The sequence below is a fragment of the Protopterus annectens genome, chromosome 2.part0 (assembly GCF_019279795.1).
Source record: "Protopterus annectens isolate FY-2018-M chromosome 2.part0, PAN1.0, whole genome shotgun sequence".
NCBI classification, from domain to species: Eukaryota; Metazoa; Chordata; order Ceratodontiformes; family Protopteridae; genus Protopterus; species Protopterus annectens.
The window spans coordinates 1,721,075,659-1,721,089,235 of record NC_056728.1 but is presented as its reverse complement, the minus strand read 5'-3'; the positions used below and the strand labels follow the sequence as shown (position 1 = coordinate 1,721,089,235).

The 13,577-nt window shown below is 44.5% G+C and overlaps 1 protein-coding gene across 1 annotated transcript in view; it reads right to left on the bottom strand.

The window, feature by feature from the left end:
- LOC122792877 (zinc finger and BTB domain-containing protein 40-like) overlaps positions 1-13,577 on the bottom strand; it is a 1,459,166-nt gene that overhangs the window by 1,011,221 nt on the left and 434,368 nt on the right. The window contains exon 6 of the mRNA XM_044060435.1: positions 12,696-12,885. Within this exon, the coding sequence (XP_043916370.1) occupies positions 12,696-12,885 (190 nt within the window). The remainder of the gene's footprint in view (positions 1-12,695; positions 12,886-13,577) is intronic.

Genomic DNA, 13,577 nt, shown 5'->3' with positions numbered 1-13,577 from the left:
ATGTTCCCACACCCTTCGACAGATCAGGTCTAATAATTCGTCGAAGAGTGGAGACACCCAGGAGGCGGTAGGTTGAGCTCCGAAGGCCTTGAGGAATACCGACTCCTCCTCCAAGGGGAGCTTGGACGACCAGTCGCCTCTCTGCCTCAAAATCTCCAGTATATCGGAGAAGGAGACGTCATCGGAGGACGACTTCGGGGACCCCTCTGCATCCTCGAGGTCGGTATCCGAGGTGATGGACTCGTCTTGGGAGTCTATGTGCTTCCTCTTGCACAACTTCTTCCTGGGAGGCTCCTCAGGCACAGACTCTGAGGGGCCCTCAGAAAGTTGGGGACCGCTCATGAGGGTGTCCTCAGGCCTTCGAGCTCTGCTGTTCACTGATAGGGGGGTGTCAGAGGCTCTAGCCGGGGTGTATGGGGACGGAGTGGTCGATCCAAGTGATGTCGCTGACGACCTGGCCAGTGCTGTCCTCATGGCCTCGAAGGCAGGTCCCCCCGAAACCGAGGACTGACCTGTCTCCAAGGCCACGACCGGAGTCGGGATCCCCCGAGCCAAAGCACCGAGAGGGAGACTCAGGGCTGACAGAAGTCCCGATGTATCCCCCTCGGGCCCGACCGAAGAAACCCGAGTGCCGAAACCAGATGAAGGAATCGAAATGGTTGGAGCCGACGACGGCTCCGATGGACCCATCAGGGGTACCAGAGCCGGCGTAAGGACATCACTCGGTGCCGAAAACTCCGGCTCCGATGACACAATGCTCGGAGGAGGAATCATCGGTACCGGTAAGGGAATGGGCTCCGGAGCCAACTGGGTTGGAGCCGAAAATAATTTAGCTAACACCGGCGACTGAAGGAGCCTCTGAACCACCCTATCCATGTCCAAATCAGACAACTGAGAGGATTTGGAGGCAACTGAAGGAGATGAGGACCTCCTACCTATCGATTCCTGAGTAACACTGGGTGACCGGCTCCGAATCGGTCCAAAATGATCGGAGCCGAGGTCGACTCCAGTACTACCGATACTTCCTGCGGCCCCGAAGCCAATGGAGCCGAGGAAGCTGAGTCCAACACAGTGTTCTTCTCCTGCAGCTCCGAAGACAATGGAGCTGAGGAAGTAGTAATCACCTACAAAATCTTCTCCGGAGGCTCCGAGGAACTAGATGGAACCGGAGATCGTTTCTTAGATTTAGTGGACTTGGATCTGCCAGTAGTCCAAGCAGATTCTACATCCTCTTCAAAGGAGGGCTTGACCAGGCCCTTCAAGATCAGTTTATTTTTCCGTTCCTGCAGTACCTAGAACTGAAGGAATGGCAGACACTGCAGGATTCTTGCAAGTGTTTAGCGCCAAGGCAATAAACGCAGATGGCATGCCCATCTGTGATCGACATTTTGTAGGCACACTTTGAGCATTTTTTAAACTCAGAGGGTTTATGCTCTTTCTGCTCTTTAGACATGTCCAGCAAAACAAACACTCAACAACCACAACAGGAAGAAGGGATATACTAAGGAACTCTAATTTAAAAGCTCCTAGAAACACTGACAAAACAAAGAAGGAGAGGGCTAGATCCCTCTAACTTAAACGGGCCTAGCCCGCCAAATGCAAAGGAAACTACTCACACTCTCCACAAACTGCCACAGGCCAAACAACAGACACAACACAACGTAGCTATGAAAATAGCTTTTGTTTCACAGAAAAAATATAAAATTTCACAAGGTTTTCTAGTAAAAAAAAAAAGTACTTAGCCACAGCCAAGCTCGAGACCACGTCCTGACTCAACAAGTGGCAAACGAGATCTGGGGGTTTGGGAGAGTTGCCTCCTGGGATACCAGTTAGCCCAGCCAATTAGAGACTTCGTGCTTGAAAATAGTCGGCCGAGTCGGAGCCGATTGTCGGCTCCGAACCCATCAGTAATGAATGTAGGCAAGATAGGACCACATAACATCCTTTGTTTTATCCAAGTAGAAACGTAATTGCCTGTGAATGTCCAAAGAGTGTAGGAGCCTTTCCCCTTTATTCTGGGGGTTTGGATAAAACGTGGGTAAATGAATGGTTTGGTTTAGAGCCACACTGGATACTACCTTTGGCATAAAGGAAGGGTTAGTTCGTAAATAGACTCTTTCTTGATGAAAAATGATGAAAGGCTCCACTGCCATTAGGGCCTGTAGCTCTGAGACTCTTCGTGCTGAATTTATTGCTAGCAGCAGGGCAGTTTTCCATGATAAAAATTGTAAATCAGCTGAAAAAGCTGGCTCGAAGGGCGGTAGTGTAAGTTTTTCCAAAACAAAATTGAGGAACCAAGTTGGTGTTGGTGCTCTTCGGGGCGGTCTTATGTTCTTAGCCCCTCTGAGGTACTGTCTTAATAATGGATGTGAAAAAATAGGAGGATCCGTGTTGTAATGAGCTGAAATAGCTGAAGCGTGGATCTTTATAGATGAAAAGGAAAGGCCTTTGTGCGACATCTCAGTTAAATATTGCATAATCTGAAGAATATTTGGGACAAGAGGATTTTGGCCTTTAGCCTGGTTCCAGGCACAGAATCTTTTCCATTTGTTTGAGTAGGTTTTCCTGGTGCTGGGTCTCCTGGCCTCCAGAATGACATCCATAACAGCTGTAGAGAGAAGTGTTGACTGGTTGTTTAGATAATCTGCCATGCAGCCAGATTTAAAGTCTTGAGCTGGCTGTATAGAATCTGATTGTTTTGCTGAGTCAGCAGGCGAGGAATTTGAGGTAAAATCCATGGTGGACCTTGAGCCATGTTCCTTAATATTGGATACCAGTGTTGGCGTGGCCAGTCTGGAACAATGAGTATCATTTGTGGCCTCTCTAATGTGGCTTTTAGAAGCACCTTTGCCAGAAGAGGCAGTGGAGGAAAGGCATACACTGTTAGTGTTTTCCAACTGAATGAGAGGGCGTCCACTTTCCAAGCTAGTGTGTGGTATGTCCTTGTGCAGAATTTCCGAAGTTGGTAGTTTTGGGGGGAAGCAAATAGATCTATGTCTGGGCTCCCCCATTTTTGAGTTATCATTGTGAATACTTGTGGGTCTAGTTTCCACTCGTGAGGATCCATGATATTTCTGCTTAGTTCGTCTGCCAATGTATTTTTCTTTCCTGGCAGGAATTGTGCCTGTAGTTGAACTTGGTAGGTCAGTGCTGTGTTCCACAAGGTCATTGCTTGCCTGCATAGGGGGTAGGAATGTGTGCCCCCTTGTTTGTTTATGTACCACATCACTGTGGTGTTGTCCGTCTTTATTAGAAGTTGTCCTGGATGTAGGAGGTCCTTGAAAGCTGTTAGGGCATTTTGTACAGCTAGCATCTCTTTTTGATTGATGTGGAGATGCATTTGATTTGCAGACCATTTGCCCTGAATACACTGTCCTGCCATGTGTGCTCCCCAGGCGTAATCTGATGCATCTGTTGTCATTGTTTGCCTGGCTATGGGCAAGGTGAAAGGCTGACCCTTGTTGAGGTGACATGCCTGAAGCCACCATAGAAACTCCTGTTGAAGGCAGGGAATTAGTGGTATTATTGTTTCCAAGCTGTGGCTGTGTTGACTCCATACGCTTTTCAGGTACCATTGTAATTTCTTCATATGCAGTTTGGCATATGGTATTAGTAGTATGCAAGATGCCATGAATCCCAAGGCCTGCAGGATTTTTCTTGCAGGGAGTTGGGTCTTTGTTGCCATCATTTTGAAGTACTGAGTCAGTTGTCCTTGCTTGACTGGCATGAGATAAGCCATCTGGGCCGTTGTATTTAAGCTGTCACCCAGGAATATTATGTCTTGTGAGGGCACTAGTTTTGACTTCTTTTCGTTTACTGTGTACCCTAGGCAACTTTGTAGGTTTTTACAAACGCCAGATGTTTTAAAAGAATGTCCTTGCTGTCTGCTTGAATAAGGCAGTCGTCCAGGTATGGATATATTTGGATTCCTCTTTGTCTGCAGTATGCAATTACTGGTGCCAGGCATTTTGTGAAGACCCTGTGAAGAATTGGTAATGAGTTGGACCTGCTATAAATTGGAGGTATCTTCTGCAATTTTGTCTGATAGGGACATGCAGGTATGCCTCCTTGAGGTCCAACGTTACTAGCCAAGCCTTCTTGCCCAGCAGCCCAGCATGGGAAGAAGCTGCTGTAGTGTGAGCATCTTGAATTTGGGTACTTCCAGGTATGTGTTTAGAATTGAAAGGTCCAGAATAGGTCTCCAGGCTTTGTCCTTTCAGGGAACCAGAAAAAGTCTTGAGTAAAATCCTTGTCCTTGCTCCTGTGTAGGAACCTGCTGAATGGCTCTCATGTCCATGAGTGCTGTAATTTGTCTTTGAGCCTCTGCCCATTGATTTGATGGCAAGTTTGGCATTCCTTTTATCCTTGGTAAAGTGTGAAAGTGGAACCTGTATCCTTGAGTTACAATATTTAGGACCCATTTGTCTTTTGTGATGATGTGCCAATTGTCTGCAAAAAGTGCAAGTTTTCCTCCCAAACGAGCTGCCAAGAGTGATTTGCTTGGCAATCTGAGGGGTAAGTCATTGTGTTTGTCTTCTGATAGTTTGAGACCTGTCCTGTCCTCCTTTCTGGGTTGTGGCACCCCATTGCCGTGGCTTGTAAGAGCCTTGTGGCTGACCTCTGCCCCTTGGGCGTCTGTATTTGCCTCTCTGTGGTCTGTCAGAAGTTAGAAAGGACCAGTTTTTGGTTGGCCAATTTCTGCTGAAACGAGGGGGTTGAACCTGTAAAAAATCCTTGACCGTCTGCATAGATTTTGCCTTATCCTCCATTTTCTTTAAAACCTCTTCTGCTTCCACACCAAATAAAACATCCTGCTGTAAGGGTGCATCCAATAACTTTGCTTTAACATGATCAGGTAAAGTTTGTTCTTTTAACCAAGCATGCCTACGAATGACAAACCCTGTTACAGCTGCTCTGCAAGAAGCTTCAAATGAATCAAATCCACATTGCAAAGTATGTTTTCCCACTTGTTCTGCTGCATGCAACAAATCTTGCATTTCCTTGTAATCAGGCTGCTCTGTATGTGTGCTCATTTTTTGTTTTAATTGAGACATCAAATATTGTTGATATTTCAGCATGTGAAACTGGCAAATTAAGGCCCTCATAGCTAGAGTAGCTGAGGTATATACTTTCTTTCCCCATCTGTCTAGTGCTCTAGAATCCCTTTCAGACGGTAAAGGATTTTTAGCAATAGAGGCCTTAACCCCTTTGGGACCCTGGGAAATGGTTTCTGGGTCAGCAACAGGGCTTTTATATAGGAATTTATGTGTGGCAGGGACTCTGTAGTATCTGTCTGGTTTGGCTGGTGCAGGAGGTAATGAATCTGGGTTAAGGCTAGATTCTGAATAAACATCATCCACAATGTCTAACACAGGTGGAATAGCAAGGGATCTGTGCTGGGGTAGTAAGAGGAACTCTCGGAGCCTTTCCTTAGAATCAGAGTAATCCTGGCCTTCCCAGTGGAAATGTTCCCTCATGGTATGTAAAGTCTCCCCAAAAGAGTAGTCTTCTGGGGGAGATGCTGAAGGAATAGACTCGTCAGCATTAGAGTCTTCATAAGGGGGAAGAGAGTACTCCTGTTCCTCAGAAGAATCTGAGGAAATGGAAACCTGGTCAGAGGAAGCGTAGTCCTCCTCCTGTCTAGGCCTTTTGTCAGGTGGGGGATGGGAACCCCTGATTAGGGTAATTAAGTCTTCGGCCATCTTAAGCATCTGTTTCTTAGGCATGGGGCCTTGCACTGGAGACTACTGTACAGGCTTCCTTACTTTTAATGGAGTTTTCAGTTTTGCATAGGATTTAATAGTAAGAGTAGTCGGTCTGAAGACACCTTCAGCAACTGACGGCCTTTCAACTGACGGCCTTTCAACTGCACCGGAATCCCCTTCAGCCATGGAGTCAGAAGGGCCTAAAGATAAAGGCACTGGAGGCCCTGTAATCTCAGCTTGGGAGTCGGATGCAGGCTGGGGTTCTAAATCAGCGGTCGTCAGGGGCTGCGTAGGCACCTCACTGAAAACCGGATAACCGGCGACTGGCCTAGCAGAGGCCTCGGTGTCTGGTTTGGGTCTCGGCTGCCTGTCCTTATCTTTGCGCTTTTTATGCATCCCGGTCGTCGGTTGCTCCGACGGCATGGTATAATTAAATTTTCTACCAAAATAATGTTGGGCGAAATCAAACCGACGTTTAATAGTTCGTTTGTTAAACCTAGCACAAAACCGACAACCTGTGACGTCTATGGTCTGGGCCTAGGCAAGGGATACAATAAGAGTGAAAATCCTTATGAGGTATTTGCTTCCCACAAGAAATGCAATTATTAACTTTTTCTGACATTGGACTGAGGCAAGAAAAGGTTCCCCAACGGGGTACTTAGCTTTATTGAAGACTTCGGTCTGAAATTTGATTTGAAAATCTCAGGAGTCGGCCGACCGGCACTTGCGAACTGCTTCTGCTTCTGCTTCGGGCACCGCGCGGCAAGAAAGACTGAAGAAAATGGCGTCGGCTGCCTCTTTTATACCCCTGTCGCACTGATGTCAGGGAAGACGCGACCGACGCCGGACCAAGGCTTTGGAACTCGGGCCGACTGCAGGACCGCCTGACGGCAGATAACCCAAGTGTGATGACTGCAGTAGTGTAACACGATGAACATCAGATTAGAACAGAGGAGATAGTCTGTGCAATTTAGAGAATGCTGTTATACAAGTAATACTTGCACTATGCTTGAGAAATCTATGCATGTCCAAATGAAATGACAGACAAAAGATAAAAGCAACAAGGGTAAAATGCAAAAGTAGCTGTTAACAGCAGTGCTGGACAACTTTAAGAAGTGAAGCGTTTATGGTTATTTATGGAATGTTAAATAACAGGTAGGAAAGCACAGTTGTGTAACAACTTACCATAACATGAAATGTCCTACTGATCACTGTTACAGTGTTCCAGCCTGTTGAATTATCTTGAAATAACCTAGGCATCTGGACAGGGTACCAAAGCCAAAACCTTTCAAACAGACATATTTCCAACATATGACCTAAGACTGCGGATGTAAGGGTACATAGCAGATGTATTAATGTAAATCCTCAGACCATCTGCAAGCCAGTAAGCCTGAAGTGGCCTGAGTGGCAAAATAAACTGATCAGCTAAGAGAGGAGAGACAGAAAGACAGTGATAACCCTCAGTCCATGAGGGGAAAGGAAGTAAGAATCACAGAAGGGGGAAGGTAATGAGGGGAAGAATACAACAGCACTGATCAGTAGGACATCTATTGTTATGGGAAGTTCACTGTGGCAGTATTCCAAACTGTTGAATGATCTCCAAAGCTTAATAGGTTTAAGGGTGGATGGACGGCAGATAGGAGAATTGCTCACTAATCCAAACAGTACTGACCTGGTGAAGGTGTCTCTGGGTTTACAGAAGGCATCCACTCTTGTAATGTTTGGTGAAACTATGCACATAAATTGTTCTACAGTAAGTCCCCTTGTAAAAGGCTCCAGATGAGGCCATTGTTCTACAAAAATGAGCCTTTGCTGGAGAGGGTAAGGATTTGCCATGGTGAGTCTAGCAAAAGGAAATGGATTTAGCAATAGTTTGTTTGGAAACTGGGTTTCCTAACTTGGAAAAGCTGCCTATTTACATCCAGATAATATAGGATCCTTCCTCCCTTATTTTGTTTATGGAAGAAAGTGGGAAGATGTATGGCCTGATAGAGAGATTCTTCACTTACTACTTTAAGCATGAAGTGGGGTTTGGCCCTTAAAGACACTGTCCTTATGAAAACTAAGGAAGGGAGGGGTTGCCAGAAGGGTCTGTGACTTGGAGACTCTTCTGGCAGAGATGAGAGCTACCAAAAGAATAATCTTCCAAGTACAGAATTTTAGTCAGGCAGATGCTGTTGGTTCAAAAGGAGGCAGAGTGAGTTTTTTCAGCATTAAATTGATGTTCCAAGCAGGAGGGATAGCTTTCCTAAAATGTTTCAAGTGGAGTACACTTTTCAAGAACTGTTTTACCTCTACTCTGACGGTGAGCCGAAGATTCAGAGGTAGCCAGAGGTAGGCACGCAGATATGGCTCAAATGTGCACTGTACCAGAGGATGATGCTAGGCCAAACTGCAACAACTCACACAAACAGAAGAGAGAGACACTGAGATAATAGTCTGCAGTGGTTCCTGTTTTTTTAGGCAGAACACCAAACAATAAATCATTTCCATTTTGCTATGCAAAATTTCTTGGTAGCAGGTTTTCTTGCCTCCTGGAGAACCTTTCCTCTGAAAACTGGCATTTGAAAGAAATCAGAACCCCATCACACAGGATGTCTAGCTAAAGAATGATAGGTTGGGAGGAAGCAGTGAGCCCTTCTGTTCTGTGACAAAGTCCAGTGTAGAGAAAAACTTTTGGTGATGACCCTTGGCTTGGTGAAAGAGAAGGGGGAACCACTAATGCCTTGGCCAGAAAGGAGTAACCACTAAGATAATTTGGCATTCTTTTTGGATCGTTATGTCCTTGGGAAGAAAAGAAGTAGGAGTGAAGGCATACAAGAACTCCCTTTCCAAGGAAAGGGCACTGCATTTGTTTACTAAGCTTGAGGATAGTAGGTCCTGATCCAAATGAGTGGAAGTTGTTTGTTGTTGATTGAGGAAAAAGTCCACAAATGGGGGGGGGGGTGACAGCTCTATAACTAGAAAGATTTGCCTGTTCAGAATCCATTCATGGGGGTCTCCCCTTGATCTACTTAAAAAGTCTGCCCAGACATTGTCCTGTGAGGGAATGCAAACAGCTTGGACAGAGAGGTGTGTTTTGTGGCCTGCTCCCATGCTAAAAAAGCCAGTCTGCACAGTTGGTAAATTCCACTGCCCCCTGCTTGTTTATGTACCACATGACAGTTGTGCTGTCTGTGAACACTGTTAAGGGATCTGGTGTCCAGGAATGACATCTGCAGGGCCTGGATTAGTGCCCCTCATTTCTTTCAGATTGATGTGCTCTGATCTTAGACATGTAGGCTACTGTTCCTGAACTTACAGGTTTGCCTGTCCATGCTTCCATGCATCATCTGATGAGTCTGTGTGCATCTGTTCTAGTGGAGTCTACAGTTTGAAGGGGAAGACCTGGGTTCAGCTTTATCTGTAATATCTACCACAGTATTTCATTCTTTAAGTACAGAAGGAGGGGATCCCGTGTGTCCACAGGATAAGAATGTGGACAGAAGGCAGTCATCTAGAGTGCCTGCCTGGTATGTCCTGGCATCTTTTCCTAGGCATTCTCTTTGCCTTGTGAGAAGGTTTTGGTTTCCCTCAAACAAAGGAGGTGAGTTCTGCAGAGTAATTCCTTTGGTATCTTGGAACAGAAGTAATAAAGATCTGTACAGTCCATCATAATATTTAATTCCTCCTAAATTTGTTTGAAAAGACGGTCTGAATCTGGATCAAACAAAAGGTGTTATTTAAGGCAGAGCCTAGGAGTTTTGCCTTAATATCCTTTGGAAGGGACTGAGAACATAACCATACACATGTCAGGATCAAAGAACCTGCAGCAGCTACTCTGGAGGAAGCTTCTACTGCATCACAGCAACATTTAATCCTGTGCATAGCTAACTGTTGTTTACTGGTAAGTTCTTCAGAGGAAGACAATGTTTTATTTAAATTGCTCAGAATAGACAAAAGGTATTCAGTCATTTGAGTCTGAAAATTCAGAACTCTAAAGGTTAGAGTGGGGGACATATAAACCTTTTCCCCAATCTGTTCATTGCCCTGCTGCCTTTATTAGAAGGCAGAGGATTGGCACCAGCTAGTAACTTAGAAGGCTTGTCTGTAGACACAGAAAACGCAGAAGGGTCTGCAACAGGGTTTTTGTACAGAAATGTCAAGTTCTCTGGTACCTTGTAAAGCCTGTCAGGCCTTTCAGGTGCTGGCGGTTGACAGTCTAGTGCAGTGTAGGTGGCTGCAAAGGCATCAAGGAAAGCCTGCAGTACAGGAGATACAGGTTCTGGAGCAGGGGTACCTACTTCCAAGAGGTTATAACATCTCTGTTGAACTTTAGAAAATTTGTAAAGATTCCCATTCAAAATACTTCATTATCTAAACAATGGTTTCCCCAAATTAAGCTTCTTCAACAGGAGAGTCAAGAGAAAGGAAATCTTCATCTTCCAAGGCCACCTGACCTGGTTAATGGATCTGGAATGACTCAAAGTCTGAGTCATCCACTTCATCCTCAGTAGATTAAGTTCACCAAAAGAAACTCTGAGGCAAAAATAGCCTCCCAGGCTATAATCATAAGGCATTTTTCAGCTATGTACGCAACCTTAAGGGGAACACCCAACAGTGTGCTGAAATAATAGTAAATGGAACTCCCTATACTAAACTGGAGGATATAGCAAATTTGTTTACTGATAAATTTAGCCCAAATGTCATTGCCTCATAGCCCCCATTACCCCGCCACTCCAGGAATTACCCTGTACCATTTCCCTTCTATCTATCACGAAAGAACAGGTCCTCACTGCAATTTCCAAAGCTAACAACATTGCATTAATTGGTGTTGACAATATCCCATAATGCCTCCTAAACAGCTTGAAACATAACCTGTCAAGTCTACTAGAATCTGTATTCAACCACAGCCTCCAGACAGATTTTGACACTTAGGAATGGAGGAATGTTAACGGTCATCCTTCTACAAAGAGGGGGACTATCAACAGACCTAGGGAGCTACAGACCCACAAGTTTAACTAGTCTTATATGAAAGGCCACGGAAAGAATTATCGTGGAGCTGATAAACAAAGACATGGGAAATCTTCATTCTCTAGACCCACCCAGTTCTGTTTCAAGGACAAGTCATACCTACTAAAACTGGTAAGACTTCTTCAAGAAGGTCACTAGAGCCATGGACGAGGGTAGAATAGTGGCTACTGCCTACTTTGACCTGGCAAAAGAATTTGACTCGGTACCTCACTTGGCTATTACAGATAAACTCACAAATTTAGGCATAAATCTCTTTGTCACCCAAAAGACAGCCAAATGGGTCACCAACAGAACACAAAGTTAGGGTGGTGAACGCCACCTCCACCAAGTGGCCTGTTACTTACTAGTGGTGTCCCACAGGGCTCAGTACTGGGATCTCTCTTGTTCAGAATATATTTCTAAAGTCAATGCAAATGTAGAGGGTCTTTGGATGACCACATTTTTCTGACTACTGCAAGTTGGGCGCAATCACTGAATCCTCCAAAGATGCAGATATCCTCCAGGAGGGTCTGACACAGACAAATAATTGCTGCCAGAGCCATGGCCTAAAATTCAATTAAAAAAACAATCATACCCCTTGGGAAGATGATCACCTTACAAACTGCAACACTGATAACACTCCCCTAACAGCAGACTCAGTGGTAAGAAACTTGGGAACTCAGGTTAAGAGCAACCTGAACTTTAATCACCATGTGTCCATGGTGGTGAGGAAATCTTTCTACGTGGCACAAGTTAAAAGTAAGGGCATAGCACACAGATCTAAGGAGATCACAGTCTCAATATACTCAGCCCTCATTATACCAATAATACAGTACAATGCACCCTTTGGCATGTACTTGATCAGACATTTGCAACAGCTGGAGCAGTTACAGAGGTTCATCACTACAGGGTGTAAATAACATGCCTATGGAGACTGCATCAAAACCCTGTCCTTGTACTCAGTCTACTACATACTTTTGAGGGGAGATCAATGCCTAATCTGCAAGACATTCTCTGATCCAACACTGATGGATCTGCTACACATTTGAAAAACTAACAGCACTAGAATTAACCTCATTGGTGACATAAACAAAACATGTTGGCAGGACAGACGTTCTCACAGATTACCCTTCTCCAGAACAGACTTCTCATTCATGTGAAGCAGAGATCTTCCCAAAGACTACTCAAATGCAATCTGAACCAATGGATGGAAAACTGTAAATTTGTCCATGGCTTGCCACCCGTGTCCCGTAGATGCAAGGACAGCTTGTAGATGCCCTAAGAAACAGGCATAAAATAAAGCTGTTCTAGTTCTTGGGCACTAATACTTAGGCTTATGCAACTATTCTTTAGGACTAGAATGTTGCTGCTGATGTCAAACATATGGTAAACTATGAAAGGATAACTGAAGAGAACCAAATAACTGCACTAATCTGATGAAGTATTTGCATACAGCAGGCAAAACACTTTGTGCTATATCTCTGTGTGGAGTAAATAAAGTTTAGTGGCTTTAAGTCTATTCCCCAACTGGTTACAGTTCTTTGCCATTAATACAGTTATTTGGTATATTTGTCAATTTTCTGCACTATTTGTGCTCATTTTTTTTTCGTACAACTGAAGAGAAGACAAAGTTGTGCACCCACCTCACCATGCAAGTGTCACTGATCAATGCCACTCCTGAAACTTAAGTATTGTGCTGGTAAGACATGACAACAATACCCTAACTGCAGGAGGAAGAGTACATCATTAAGAAAATGGAAGAGATACACCCATCCCGCTGTGTTCAGGATGGTCAGAAAAAGCCAAGGAAAACTGCTCTTGCTGTGTGGCATGTTTCAATTATGAGACTAAATAACTGAAAATAGTGACAACCACAAAAGATACAGTGCCTATCTGAAACTTAAGTCTGTACTTCTGAGGCACACTTCTTTCAAGGTCATGAGTTCCACAATGCCCTGTTGTTTGCAAGTTACAGCAAGCTGCATAATATTAGCCTACCTTCTATATGAAGTTCTTCAATCTGTGATGGACTTTGTTCCTGCACTGCAGCATTTATACAGGGGTTTGTATCCTTACTCAAATCCAATACAGAATCGCTACAAGTTGCCACTTCCTTTTCACCACATGGTTCTTCTACTGGATTGCTGAATATCTGTCCTTCAATTCCTGAAACAGATTCTGTGGTCACCTAAAAGACATGAAAACCATTCAATAATTGACACACCATAACATTTTGATGCTCAGAAATGCACAGTTTCTGAGAGAAAAAGAAGTTATGTCTTACCATAATGTTCCATCTGTGTTGTAGATCTTTGTTCATTCATTACAAATAGGACCTCGGTTCCATCCTCGGAACAGATACGGCTGTTTCCAAGCTCGCGCAAGCCAAAAACTCTCAGTTAAGACCTACCCACAATGCCCCTCTTCTAGTTACTCCAGATCGATTTTGCCTGCCCTTACATAATACATGTAGTAATAGAAAAAATGGTAGGAGGCTCTGTCTGAGCAAATACTCTAATCAGGAGTTCCTAAAGTCCACCAGGAGTCCAGGCAGGGGGAAGGAGGGCAGGAAGTAATGAATGGACAAAGATCTACAACACAGATGGAATGTTATGGTAAGATAACTTCTTTATCTGATGTTGTAAATCTTTGTTCATTCATTACAAATAGTACTGTGTCCCCAGCTACTTGAGTCCTGGATGGCCCTAAGGAAGGATATTCCTGAGCATCATAGAACCAAAAGATGCTCGTCCCCTGGAGGCCAAATCCAATTTGTAATGAGATATAAAGGTATGAGGTCTTGCCCAAGTGGCTGCTGCGCATATATTATCCACAGAGGCTCTGGAACGAAAAGCTACAAAAGTAGCCACAGATCTGGTA